Below are 13,136 nucleotides of genomic sequence, written 5' to 3' on the forward strand. Positions count from 1 at the left end.
AAAAGCTTCTAGAAGCAGTTTATGGCTTGCTTTGCCAGACTGTTTGTCCACGAACCAATTTATCCTAACACAAAAAGCAATTCATAGTGACTGCTGCTTAAAGGTCTTCTGTCAGTAATGCTTGGTCAAAACAGTTTGTAAAGCTGAAACTTCTATAAAACATCAGTGTTTGACTGTCAAAAGATATTAAAACTAATTTACGGGCAAATACAGTAGAAGGGTTTTATCCATTAAAATGAACTGTAGCACAACATTCATTTATTCTACAAGACATTTTAAGTAAGAAGTTTGGCACACCCTCTTTCTGATGCAAGATAATTGAATTTCACGGTGAGGCTTGAAAAGGATTCAAAAAATAGGCTTTATAGCCACCTTGTAACTAATGAACTAGAGATGTAGGGGTCCACCATATAAATTCTTCAGAGTTACACAAATCTGGCACATAATGAAACTGAGTGGATAAAAAGCTTATGTACTACTCACTGGTACACCATGTTCCATCAGCACATTGGGGTTCATGATAGTGACCAATTGATGAAGGAGATCAGGCTGGGATTCAAATAGCTCAGGAGCCAGCTCCTTCATCACATCTTCCAGTTGCTCTGCTGCATGAGACGGCACACCATACCACGTCTTTGGCTCTCCCCTAACAAAAAAAAGACCACAAAAACAAGTGCATTACTTGAGGGAAACAAGTGATGGCACCCAACTGCAAAGTACATGACCAGTGATGATAAAAGCATAAGCCAGATATTTTTTGTGCGTAGACACAAAACCATATTTAACAGAAATAGGCTGTGGTACTCATGCACTCAATCAACCTTGGAGAAATCTTATGTCTAAAACAAAAGGCATATTATACCACATAAGCAGAAGTGAAAATGATCAAACACCTAAGTGATAATAAATCCTTCTAATAGACATAACCAGTTACTGAAAACCAATAGTTCACTGGATTCTGAAGACAGAAGATACCTAATCACATGTATTATGAGAACACAGAAAAAACGTGACAAACAGAGCAATAACAGAACAACTTCAGAACATCTTATTCTAGTCCTTCCAGTCTTGTCTTAACCAAAGTGAGCTGTAGTATAATGATCTAGAATGAATAATACAGACGGTTGTATTTTATTTAAGTACAAGTAATAGTCTGCTAAAATATATGAATCAATTTACTTGCTACGTTACAATATCAATTACCCCAACATTACTAGACAGCCCAAAAGTTAGATAAGAAATAATGCAATGTTCTCAATGATTCCTACAGGCTTTAGTGACACCTGCTGGTAAGACAGAACTAGCAAGTCCAAGGAAATAGTTTCTGTCTGAGCTGCTGGAATTCACCAGCAGACACAAGACCATCACACATTGACCCAGTCAACAGAATGAGGAGGGCCACAAGTGAACTCTAAACAAATGAAATACTCCCTCACAGCCTGTGGACCAGATCTTTCAGCAAACAGTTCTCCAAAAATGTGCAGTCACAATCCAAAGGCTATCAAACTCAGCAGACAACTAACTTCCTATTCTGAAGGAGTGCTTCCCACAGTCTCCTCTCATGAAGATTGACTGCAGCACAAGGAATTAATCTGTCACGATGATTCTTCTCAAATAAAAAACAAACACCAGAACAGTATTAGAAATGTCCTGGAAGTCAAAATTACTTTGAAATTTCAATTCTAAGTAGGAGTACTCTGTGTAAACATAAACCTGCTCATGAACTTTCAGTTTTGATGCCTGCATAAGCCACTAAACAGCAGCCTTCATTTCCAGCAGGGGCTTATCAACTTTGAAACACAAAGCACATTCCACACCAATGAACTGTAATTCGATTTAAAACAAACAAACAAAAAAGTTGTTAGAAAAGATGTGAGCCTCTAAAGAATAATTTTACAGTGGTACCAGATTGCTTGCAACACAAGAATATTCACAATTAGTTAATGAAAAACCCCAACACCGTTAAAGCACCATTTGTGTTCTCTTTTAACCAAGTTCAGCTAAGAAAATGGGCTACTTATCACATACAGATTTTTGGTTAAAACTCATCTACGTGAATAGATATTTTAAAGTAATATTACAAATTTATTAACAGTAAACAAGGCAGACTAACACAGATGTGCTAAGGAGAGCTCTTACCAATGCAGGTAGTTGATGGAATAACTCCAGTGGTCTTCGATATGCCAGCAAAATGAGGAGAAGCACATCCCCACATACAGCCAAGGTACCTTCATGCCAGAGATATCTGCATTAATGTGAGCAAGGACTGATTGTTCTAGAATTGGCATGTTATTCAAATTCCAGCCAGAGAGTGCATAATCCTGCAAAATAAAATAAAAAAAGGTGAGAATTCTGAGCAAATTAGAAGACCATAAGGACACCAAGTCTAGACAAGGTAAGTATTAAGAAATCAGCTTATCCATTCGTACCGCAGACAGTGCAGAGTATTCTGCAACACTGAAGCACGTAAAGTAGGGAATATTCAAAACTCTTTAGCCAGCATTTAACACAACTAACATTTAAGGCCAGTCCTAGTATTTCAACATACATAGACCATATGCTTCGGATGAGTGCCAAAAGACTTTGATCCCATCCTATGTCTAACTTTCATGCTTTTCTTATTGAGAAGAAAAAAATACCAGAAACATTAGCAAAAGAATAAAAGATAGAAGTCTTCCATAGAGCTGGATATGACTGCAAACATCAAAAGCTGAAATAATAATGAGATTTCTTGTGTGAGATTTGTTTTACTGCACTGTAGCTTAACTTGATCTCCATAAATTATTTTAGAAATCCCTCAGTAGAATAAATTCCTACGTTTACTTCACAGAAATCAGCACCACCAGTTAAGAAATTCATCCTTTCCCTCAAAATCCACTCAGTTTGTGTTAACAAAAAGTAAATTCAGATCGTCACTACTTTGTTTCATCAGCACTGACACAAAGACAACAGTGAGAGAGATGAACTGGTTAGAAAGATGTTGAGGTTGTTTTGGTTTTTTTAATTATTACTTTTATACAAAGAGATCAATGAGCGGTTCTCACTCAGCAAGCAGACAGACAATCCCTGCACCACCAAGACAAAAAGTGCAGACATGGATGGAAGACAATAGTGAGCAAAATAACATTTTCCAGGGATTGGTATGAACCAGTTTGATCCTGTGTAACCATAAAATCACACCCTTACTCTCCCCTTTTGTCAGAATTTGAACGCATATGTAGACAAAAAATGGATATTCTACGATAGGGTCCAAGGGAAAGTAGGCGATACACTCACCAGATGCTCTTTATCTAATTTTCCTGTAACAGATGTGATATCAAAGTTTTTTCACTCTTACAGTATGCACAGTCAGAGGGACAAGTTAAATCTCATTAGTCTGTTTTATCTATTACAAATCTCCTAAGGAGGTAAGTATTATGTTTCAGTAGTTAACTCCTCAAAACAAGAAAGGAAAATCTTATCAGATGTTTCCTTATACTTGGATATACTGTAACAATTTAATTATCTTTGCCTATTTAGTGCTACAAAACAGGTGTAACTTCAAACATTACAAACAGCTTAGCAATCAGAAACAAAGATCTGGAAAAAGAGCATAGATTATCAGATTAATGCTCTGCTCAAAAGGAATGTTAAGTGTGAGTCTTAATGCCTTCATGAAAAAAAATCCATGATGGTTTCAGACTTAAATCCTTACTGTGAAATCTCATGCAAAGAATGGGGTCAGCTTGCATATTCTATTACTCACCTCCTCCTCCGGCATCAGCTTCCGTCGGCCATCTTTCACTGGAAAGCCACTTCCAAAGTCCTTGGATGATATATCTGCTCCATATTCTACAATAACATCTTCTTCTATGCTGCTCACCAATCTCCAGAATTCCTTCTCTACCAGCTCAGTGGGAACCATCTGAAAGCAAGATGTTGTAAGGGTATGCACAGATAAGATCCAACCTGAACACTATCATTGAAACTATATACTGTTACTAATCTCCAGTATATCCTGAAATTCCAAAGACGCACTCTCTCAACTCCATCTCTTCACACAAGCAATAAAGCTCTCTTTTGATCAACGAAGAAGAGTGAAATGAAGTTGAAGCAAGACCAGATGCCAGAAAGTTATACCATTTGTTTACATGTTTGAAGTTTATTGTGCCTCTTCATAAAAACCTAAAATGCCTCAGCAAAGACCCAGGATCAGCTGAAACCTCTTTCTTTTTCCCCTATAAGGAACGACAGCAAAAGGCGAACTCACATGGACTGGCATGTTGAAATAATCAGACTTGAAGTTATCAGCCATTTCACCAAAGCTCTGGAGAGTATATTCCCTGACAGCTTGTTCAAATCCAAAGGCCTCCCGGGGTTTGTTGCATTCCTAAAAGATAGAACATAAAGAAATATTGTTCCCTACAGCAGATTATGACACACAGTTATACTTCTGGCAAAATTGAAGAAGAGGAAATAAAACAGTTGACCATCTGAGTCCTTACCAAACACAATAAGCTACCAGTTTTGAGTGCTTTTCTCAGCTGAGGAAGTCCTACCATAATGGAAACAGAACAGAATTAATTGTATGGAAGTTAATCTAATGCAGCAAACCCCAATACTACACACCTCTGCTTCCTGTACAAACTAAGTTTCACCATCTACTCTCATCAGCAGCAGAGTGAGACAAAGAAAATCTTAGCCTTAAAGGCATTTCTTAAACACACTGGATTCAAATACCTGCAGAATAAATGCACTGGACCAAATCCTGTTAGCGTTTCAGTCTTATCAACAGGACATATCATCAAATGATTTTGCGCAAGTGCATAGGAGGAAAGAGGAAAGGAAATTAAAACAATGCAGCACTTATACCGAAGTAGCTGACTAGTGATAGCTAACAGCACACAGTCCCTCTGACAAAACCTTCAAGTCTTCCATTGTTCTACCTACAATCATCCCAAGAATTGAAGACCAGCTCACATTCCTGCTACTGTCCCCACTTGTTTCTATGTCTTTTTCAGTCCCTGCTGACAAAGGGGCTGACCCAATTTTTAACATCTACAAGACATATTTGAGCACAAACATGCCAAAAAACAGTCAGCTGTTTAATGTCATAATGAAAAAGGTCTGAAGATGAGTGCAAGAGATCAGTAATTCCTTTCTCTTCAAGGGAAAATATCTTTAGACTATGACCAACATTTATCAAAGCTGCTCTTAAACGCGGCTGGCAAGAGAAAATGTTTAACATTTATAAACACTGTCAAGACAATGCTGGCCTCAATGCAAATAAAGAGTCCTTATACTGTCCTTCCTAGCTTCTGTTTTGGCACTCTGGTGTTAACATTACAGCAACCAACAGTGCACGCTTATCCTCTGAAGTAAAAAACTGAGACAACAAGTACTACTAATCATTTCAAACATCTCTATCATGTGTGTGTATATAAAGAGAGAGAGAGGGAGACAGATCTATATATATATATGTATATACACACACACTTTTCCCCTATCTCTCTTCCAGTGCATTCATGGAGTAACATAATGGAAAGTGCAACAATGTCAAAAGAACAACAAAATCCTTGGCCACAGCAAGGGATGATCCAACTAGACATAACAGCAACAGGCACAGAAATTAGGGAAGGAATCTGCTTGCCTTCAGAAGGACTGTAAGGTCCTCAGGTAGGCAGGGATCTCCAGAGAGATATCCACTCCTCCACTGCCAACCCAAATGAGGTCTGGGAAGGGGTGTATCCTGGCTCCACTATTCCAGTCACTCAGGTGCGCTGCATGTACCTGAGCTCCCCCGGGTTAGCCCTGCCTTCCCACCAGGAGCTCAATCACTGGTTCAAGCCATGACTTAGCATTTCCACTATACACAGTATTTTTCTAGTACTTTCTGGACCACAAACTTGCAACAATTGATTTGGCCATCTAACCGCTTATTTTTTCCCTGTATGTGATTTTCCCTTTAGAACATTTCTGTTTCTATTACAAGTAGTACTACTACTAAGCAAAGCTAAGACAACTCAGGAATTGTACAACCACTACTGAAGCTTCCTGTGGTTTTGCACATTCTTAAACCAAGTACAGTAGACATAATATTTACTATATTCTCTACATTACCTTTACATCACATTGCTCTACATTGCTAACGCTCCCTTATTGTTCTCTATTAATAGAAAGCATAACAAGAAGCTTAATCCATTACATGAGCAGCAGCCCAAAGGGTAAGTCAGCCTCCCTTGCCTGTAACTAGAGATTTCCACCTCAAAACAGCTTTAGCCTGAGTTCATCAGACAACCTAATCTCTCTTAAGGATCAGTTAGAGAGCAAAGAGCCACCTCATTATGTGGCAGAACAACTATTCATGCTATCATAAAGAAGATACCAGAAGGCCACAGCTGAGAAGCTTGTGGTGGATGGTGTGGGGGAAATGAGTATAGAAGTGCGCATATTACTGACCCTTCTCTCAAAATTAAGACTAAAAAACTTCTCTTTAAAGACTTAAAGCCAGTTACAAAGTTATAAATTTAGAAATGGCAAGCTTTATCAATCTGAATTCTAAATTTCCACATTTCCTGAGCTTGCAAATTTTTCTTGAGACAAATATCAAGCCAGTCAAATTATGTTTTCTAGCTTTATGCTGTTGATCAGTTCTCATTGAACACAATCACTCCAATTTTTTAAGCAATTAAATTCAAACTGGTTTTCATTTCTAAGTCTTTCCAGCTCCTTTCTCAGTCTAAAACAAAACTAATATAGCTACTCTTCAAATTAGTTCTCTCACTATCTGTAAAAAGCTATTCTGAACAATGTCATAATGACTTCTCAATAAAGAGAGCTCCCTGTTGTGCCCAAATTATGTGGTTCAATTACTTTGTTGGTCAGAAAGTGCCTCACTGTTATGTTTAAACACTTATCGCCACCTTAATTCTCACCTATTTTCCTGTTACTCACTCATCAGATTGAATTTCAGCTCAAGTTAAAGGCCACATAAATGTCTGAGTTTTAACTTTTACATGGCTATGTCTTAAACAAAGGTTATGCCCAAGCTCCAGGGGAAATATTTTTCCTACAGCTCATCAGCTGACAACAGCTGGAGATTCACAGCCCAAATCTTGACAAAATCCCAAACAATACTACATCTCCTAGTCAGACGGAACAGCAATGAGAGCTGAACTACAGCTCTTCTGCTCTTTTCTGGAGCACAGCTACACATACAAAAAAATTGAGTATTTCTTCAACTGTACCTCTGCAACACACTTTGGACACCTCCAGTCACCTTTAGGTACATCAGGTAAAGGAGGAATCAAGCAGAAAGTGTGATAGCTGTCATCACATCCATCACACAGCAGCAGTTTGTCTTCATTATTTCCTCTGCCACAGAATAAGCAAACATACAAATCAACCTGTGGAGAAAAAAAAAACAATATACGTTGTTATAAGTTCTAACAAGTTTCCCCATCCGGAACCTGCCTTCCTTTAAATAACAAAGAAAGGATGTAATCTTAAAACTCAATATAAACATGAACGCAATCTCCTCTGATTGTTGAGAAGCAATGCTAACAATCAATTGTGCTTCAACTGAGGCAGGGAAGTAACTGGAAATTACTGCTGGAAACAACTATTCCTTTCAGTTGGGTAATAATTATCCAGACTCCAACTCAAAGGAGCATCTCATTCACATTATCCTAAGGCAATAGAGGAGAATAAACTTCTTAGGATTTCATGCTCTCTCCATGAGCCTCGATATCTGAAAACAACTCAAAGTCTCTACGGGTAGTATGCAACTGAAGAATATCTTCAAGAAATGTTTCAGAAACATACGTGATATCACTTGCAACAGTACAGTGATTATGCTTATGATGGACAAGGAAGAATGACAAGAAAAATGACAAGTCTACATATTTCAATCAAATTCCAAGCGGAAGAGGAAGAAATTGTACATAAATGTACCAAATCCTTACTCATATTCTCCAAAATAAAGGACACGAATTCCAGGTGACAGGAGAAAAGTATTAAACTTGCAGAGATCTGCGATCACCTCTCACCAGGAACAACACTGACTGGGAAATGTATCTCATAGACATTATCAGGTTTCTAATTTTGTTTGCTACCGCATCTTGTACCATCCAAAGAACTTGTAACATAAACACTTAGTATTTAATACAGCACTGAAGATCTATAATGTAATCAAATGTAATCTAAAGGAAAAAAAATGTGCATTACTTTATCACAACTAAAAAAAATGTCTTCTATGTAACATATGATCTAAATTCTGCTACTACTGCCTTCAGTCATTGAGCAGCAACAATTCTGCACATTTCCCTCACAGAGCTAAAAACCCACCAGAAATGGTGGGTTTGATTTGGGTTGTTTTTTTGTTTGGGTGGGGTTTTCGCTATTCGATTGTCACAATAAATAAATGAGTATGCATACAATTAGCTTAAATACTTGAAATCAACCCCATCTTAGTTACAGCAGCCTAGTTAACCTACACAACTTCCTCGCTATGCAACAGCATACTTCTCAAGGGGAAGATTGCTCAGTAACTATCTTAAGAAATAATGTTGTTAAATGTTGCAGTTATATTACCAAACCCAGCTATTTCTTCTTTCTTTCTTTTTTCTTTTTAAGGCAAGACATAACAAGTAGGGCAGATCTAAAACTATTCACCAAGCTAGTTACTTTTTTTGCAAGTATTGAGGAATGAGAAAGGTTGCTTTAACAAACATCTCCAGCCTCTCTTCTGAAAACTAAAAAGTATTAAAGTAGCAATTACAACGCAAGGCTATTCTGTGATATTCATTAGTTATCTAGTAGTTATCTACTGCTGATAATACCTTCTTCTCTCCATATGAATATTCGTCAGACCAAGAGATGACTTGTTCAATAGAAAGACTGCACCACAAATACACTCACTAAATGTAGATCTGTGATTACATCGTAACCACAAATAAACCTCCTACCCACATAATTAAAACATGGTAGAACCATGACGATACATATTTGGGGGGAGGTGATAAAAAGGTGCACATTGTTTCACAGCACCTCACAAAAAAACATACATGAATCAGAAGAAATTATAAACAATACTGCAGCACAGTATTTTCCAGGTAGAAGTTACATAAGGGTAGTGTATCACCTTTTATGTACAGTAACAGAGACCAGTCCATATATTTTCCCATGAAAACGTTCTTAACAAAATGGTCAGGACACTCAAACAGCCAAAGAATACTGTATGCTTGGTAGTAACACAAAAAGAAATTCAAGTTACAAATTCTAACTTAGCTACAATAGCACAACGATCTGGTTTGATTGTTTGTTTAAACTGTCCAAGTTCTCCGACTTCTTTCTCCAGTAGGCATTTTCATGTAATTACTGGAGATTTTTGATTGCCTTGACCTTCTGTGGTTTAATTTAAAGTTAATTTTTCTGGGTGTTCTCAGGCTAAGAAAAAAGTTAAAGCTGAATTTGTAGTTAAGAGCCTATTGCTTGAAACATCAGAAGCATGCATCTTCTCTCACTGTTATATAAAAGGCCAAATTATGACATTTCAGAAGTGAAAAGTCACAGGTCATGAAAAAGAAAGAACAATAATACACCGCTTCTCCATGGTCAAACACCAGAATGCTAAACTTTTCGCTTCTCCCCTAAGAGTTGCTCTTCATTTGCTTTTGCATGGACTTACACGTGCCCAGGTAAACCTCATAAGGTTCAACAAATCCAACTGCAAGGCCCGCACCTGGGTTATGGCAGCCTCTACTATCACTGCAAGCTGGGGGATGTATGGATGCACAGCCCTGCAAAAAAGAACCTGGGGGTACTGCTGGATGGCAAACTGGGCATGATCCAGCAGTGTGCCCTCACAGCCCAGAAAACCAACTGTATCCTGAGCTGCATCAAAAGATGTTTGGCCAGCAGGGCAAGGGAGGTGTGATTGAACCCCTGCTCTGCACTGGTGAGACCTCACTTGGAGTACTGCATCCAGATGTGGAGATGTCAGTACAGGAGAGATGTGGGCCTGTTGGAATGCATACAGAGGACGGCCACAGAAATGATCCCATTGTGAAACACCTCACCTACAAGGACAGGCTGAGAGCTGGGACTGTTCATCCTGGAGAAAAGGAGACTTTGGGGAGACCTGATAGTGGCCTTTCAGTATACAAAGGGAGGCTGTAAGAAGGAAGAGGACAGACTCTTCAGCAGGGTCTGCGGTGACAGAACAAGGTTTCAAACTAAAAGAGGAAAGTTTAGCTTGGATGTAAGGAAGAATGTCAAAATGAGACACTGGGATGTATGCCCAGAAATGTGGTAGGTGTCTTATCCCTGGAGACACCCAAGGTCAGGCTGGACAGGGCTTTGAGCAACCTGATCTACCTGTGGATGACCCTGTTCACTGCAGGATCAGATGATCTTTAAGGGTTCCTTCCAATTCAATTTTATGATACAAAGAATAGTTTAAACTCCAAACAATGAGGATGAAGATGAAAGCTGATACTTCTATAATCAAAATGCTGAAGTACTGGAGCATCTCACATACATTTAAAAAAAGAGATGTAGTAGTATTGCGCCACAAAGAGAAGCTCAAATAGAAAGCAAGTCATTGAAGGCATGCAAGAAGTGCATGGCAAAGCAAGTCTTCAAATCTATAATCAGTTACCTTCACACTGTAACACCCTGCCTGCCTGAATTAAAAACTATGCATTATTTTATAAAATACTATTCATTCTTCTTTGTTTTGGGGGAAACAAAAACACACCTCAGTAAATCGATGAACTTCTTTTGGGATACAATAACAAGATAAACAAACTTACGAAGTTGACAGAAAGAGTTCCCTTGCGCTGCCTCATCTGCATTCCAAATGCTTCTGATCTGTTTCCCTTGCGTCTTCGTGTCACCTCATCTTTAAGGAAAATAAAGTTAATAACACATGAAGATAAGATGCAACTAGCAAAAACAACAAAGAGGTCCAGTTTGGTAAGCTGTCTTTTAACACCTGAAACTACCTGACCACTCAGGAAAAGGTAAAATGTCTTGCTGTACCCAATCATTTTAAAACAAACAGGAATTAGGAAAGTATATGTTGCATATTCTCACAGGTCATCCCAACTGCCTCACAGAACAGAGTGAATTAGCTCACTAGTTAGTAGGATCAGCTTCAGAATTGTCAAAAAAAAGTCCTGCTTTTCCTTCAGCCACACAATTCGTGCAACAACTGCTTAATTGTTATGGTTACAATATAGTACATAAAAAATTGAAACTATGCCAAATTATATGAAGCACCCTGAAAATCTCTCAGGAATTAAAATCTAAAATATTTACTTTCTATTTCCAGTTATAACACTTTACCTACTTCTTAACGTTGGCTCTAGAGATGTGCAGAAAGATTTAACAGCCTTGTTACTTTACAAAGCAATGCACCCACAATTTCATTACCCTCTTTATCCTTTGCTCCCAACGACAGACCCATCATCTTGGGTCCAGCTCCAAAGATCTGTAGCTTCTTTAGTTCGGTATTTCTACTCATTTCTCCTGCCTCCACCTAAGAATAAAAAGAAGACCAGATCAGCACAAACTAACAATACTTCTCCAACTCTCATCATCATTTATTTGCATTTCACTCTCCCATAATACCCAATGTCAGCTCATCAAAAGAAAGGAAACGGGGGGGAAAAAAACATGATTATAATTTCCTAGAGAATATTGGTTGTTAATATACAGATGGTAGCAAAGATGGTAACAAATGTACAGAAGTAATAAGCAAAGGGAAACTCACCAGTGGTGGTGCCTTAGCCAAAGAAGCTGGGGCAGTCCTCACTGAAGGGCAATCTCCAAGAGATGCTGCCTCAGTGGGAGTCAGCCCTTAAATGAGGTCTCAGAGGAGATGGAGTCGAGCTCCATCCCTTCAGAGAGTCCTGCAGTGTTCAGTTGTTTGCCAAAGCATTTTATTTCAGCAAACTTCTTCCCATTTCCCATTACTGACCTATCTCATTTCCCCACATCATAGCTGCTAACCTAACAGCAAAAAAAAACAACCAGGTTTGGTCTGTCATAGCTTCAATGCAACCATCTTTTATACCTTATGTTGCCTCTTTACACACTGAAAATCCTTTCTAACACTGGTACACAAAGTCATTATATTCCCACCATTCAGTCTTCCTCACTGATTTTAAGAGATCTCAGCAAGTACAGCAATTTAGAAGGCAGTTATCTAATTCTGAAGTGGTTACCTTCACATGATTATTGAGGATATTTCACCTGTTATCCACAGAATTATGCCCCGATACATAAGGTATGATATCAGTTCTCTCAGGAAAACATACAGTCACACTTTCTATTCAGTGAGGGAAAAAAAAACCACCAAAATAAATAAATAAATAAATAAATAATAAAATAAAAATCCTTAGAAATGTTTAAAAAACAGATATTCAAAGGCACTTCTAATCAAGCTAAAAGCTGATTATTTCCATTTATTCGACCTAAATCAGTTGTTTTTCTTCTTGCCAGAAGAACACCGTAAAAGACCTAATATCTCCTAGTTATTACTAGTCATGAATTTCTTAGTGATGTGAAGAGTCCCTGCTCTCACTGAGTTGCGTACAGTATGCTAAACTGCATCTTTGCAAAGCCATTTGTGTTGATACTCTAATTTCTAATGTTTATGAATTCTGTGATATGATTACTTTCAATTTAGACATGACACCAATTGTATAAGTTCAGTCTAAAACTGCATCCCAACTGGTGATCTTTTTTTCCTCCTGAGCTCTTCGCTTCAGGCTAACGAGCCACGAGGATCACCACCATATTTTTACTGAACAGGAAAGCTCACAACCTGGAGACTTCAGAGTCATTCCATTTCCATTTGAAACTCATTAAAAGTTTTTCCATTTTCTCAACTAACAAGTTGACAGAATCAACCCACATTACGCTTCCACGGGGTAATTTTCCATTACCTCAGTAACATTCATTAATGATCTCCACAGTTTCCCTCCTGCTATTGTGATTTAAAACAATTTTCTCAATAACACTTGAAAAATACTTTGACTACCATATTTACTAAACTAAATAACATGCAACAACCTCCCTTTGATTTTAGAGTTTTGTTTAAGAATGCATTCCCTAAATACGTTTTCATAACTCCATTGCTCATATTTATT

At 38.0% G+C, this 13,136-nt stretch overlaps 1 protein-coding gene across 1 annotated transcript in view; it reads right to left on the bottom strand.

Moving 5' to 3' along the window:
* Window positions 1-13,136, bottom strand: part of KDM5A (lysine demethylase 5A) — a 48,337-nt gene that overhangs the window by 25,872 nt on the left and 9,329 nt on the right. Inside the window, exons 6-12 of the mRNA XM_072339516.1 lie at window positions 11,416-11,521; window positions 10,794-10,882; window positions 7,227-7,385; window positions 4,250-4,369; window positions 3,746-3,904; window positions 2,140-2,321; window positions 484-646 (exon numbers count right to left, since the gene is read on the bottom strand). Of these exons, the coding sequence (XP_072195617.1) occupies window positions 484-646; window positions 2,140-2,321; window positions 3,746-3,904; window positions 4,250-4,369; window positions 7,227-7,385; window positions 10,794-10,882; window positions 11,416-11,521 (978 nt within the window). The remainder of the gene's footprint in view (window positions 1-483; window positions 647-2,139; window positions 2,322-3,745; window positions 3,905-4,249; window positions 4,370-7,226; window positions 7,386-10,793; window positions 10,883-11,415; window positions 11,522-13,136) is intronic.

Source organism: Excalfactoria chinensis, chromosome 1 (genome assembly GCF_039878825.1).
Source record: "Excalfactoria chinensis isolate bCotChi1 chromosome 1, bCotChi1.hap2, whole genome shotgun sequence".
Taxonomy (NCBI): Eukaryota; Metazoa; Chordata; class Aves; order Galliformes; family Phasianidae; genus Excalfactoria; species Excalfactoria chinensis.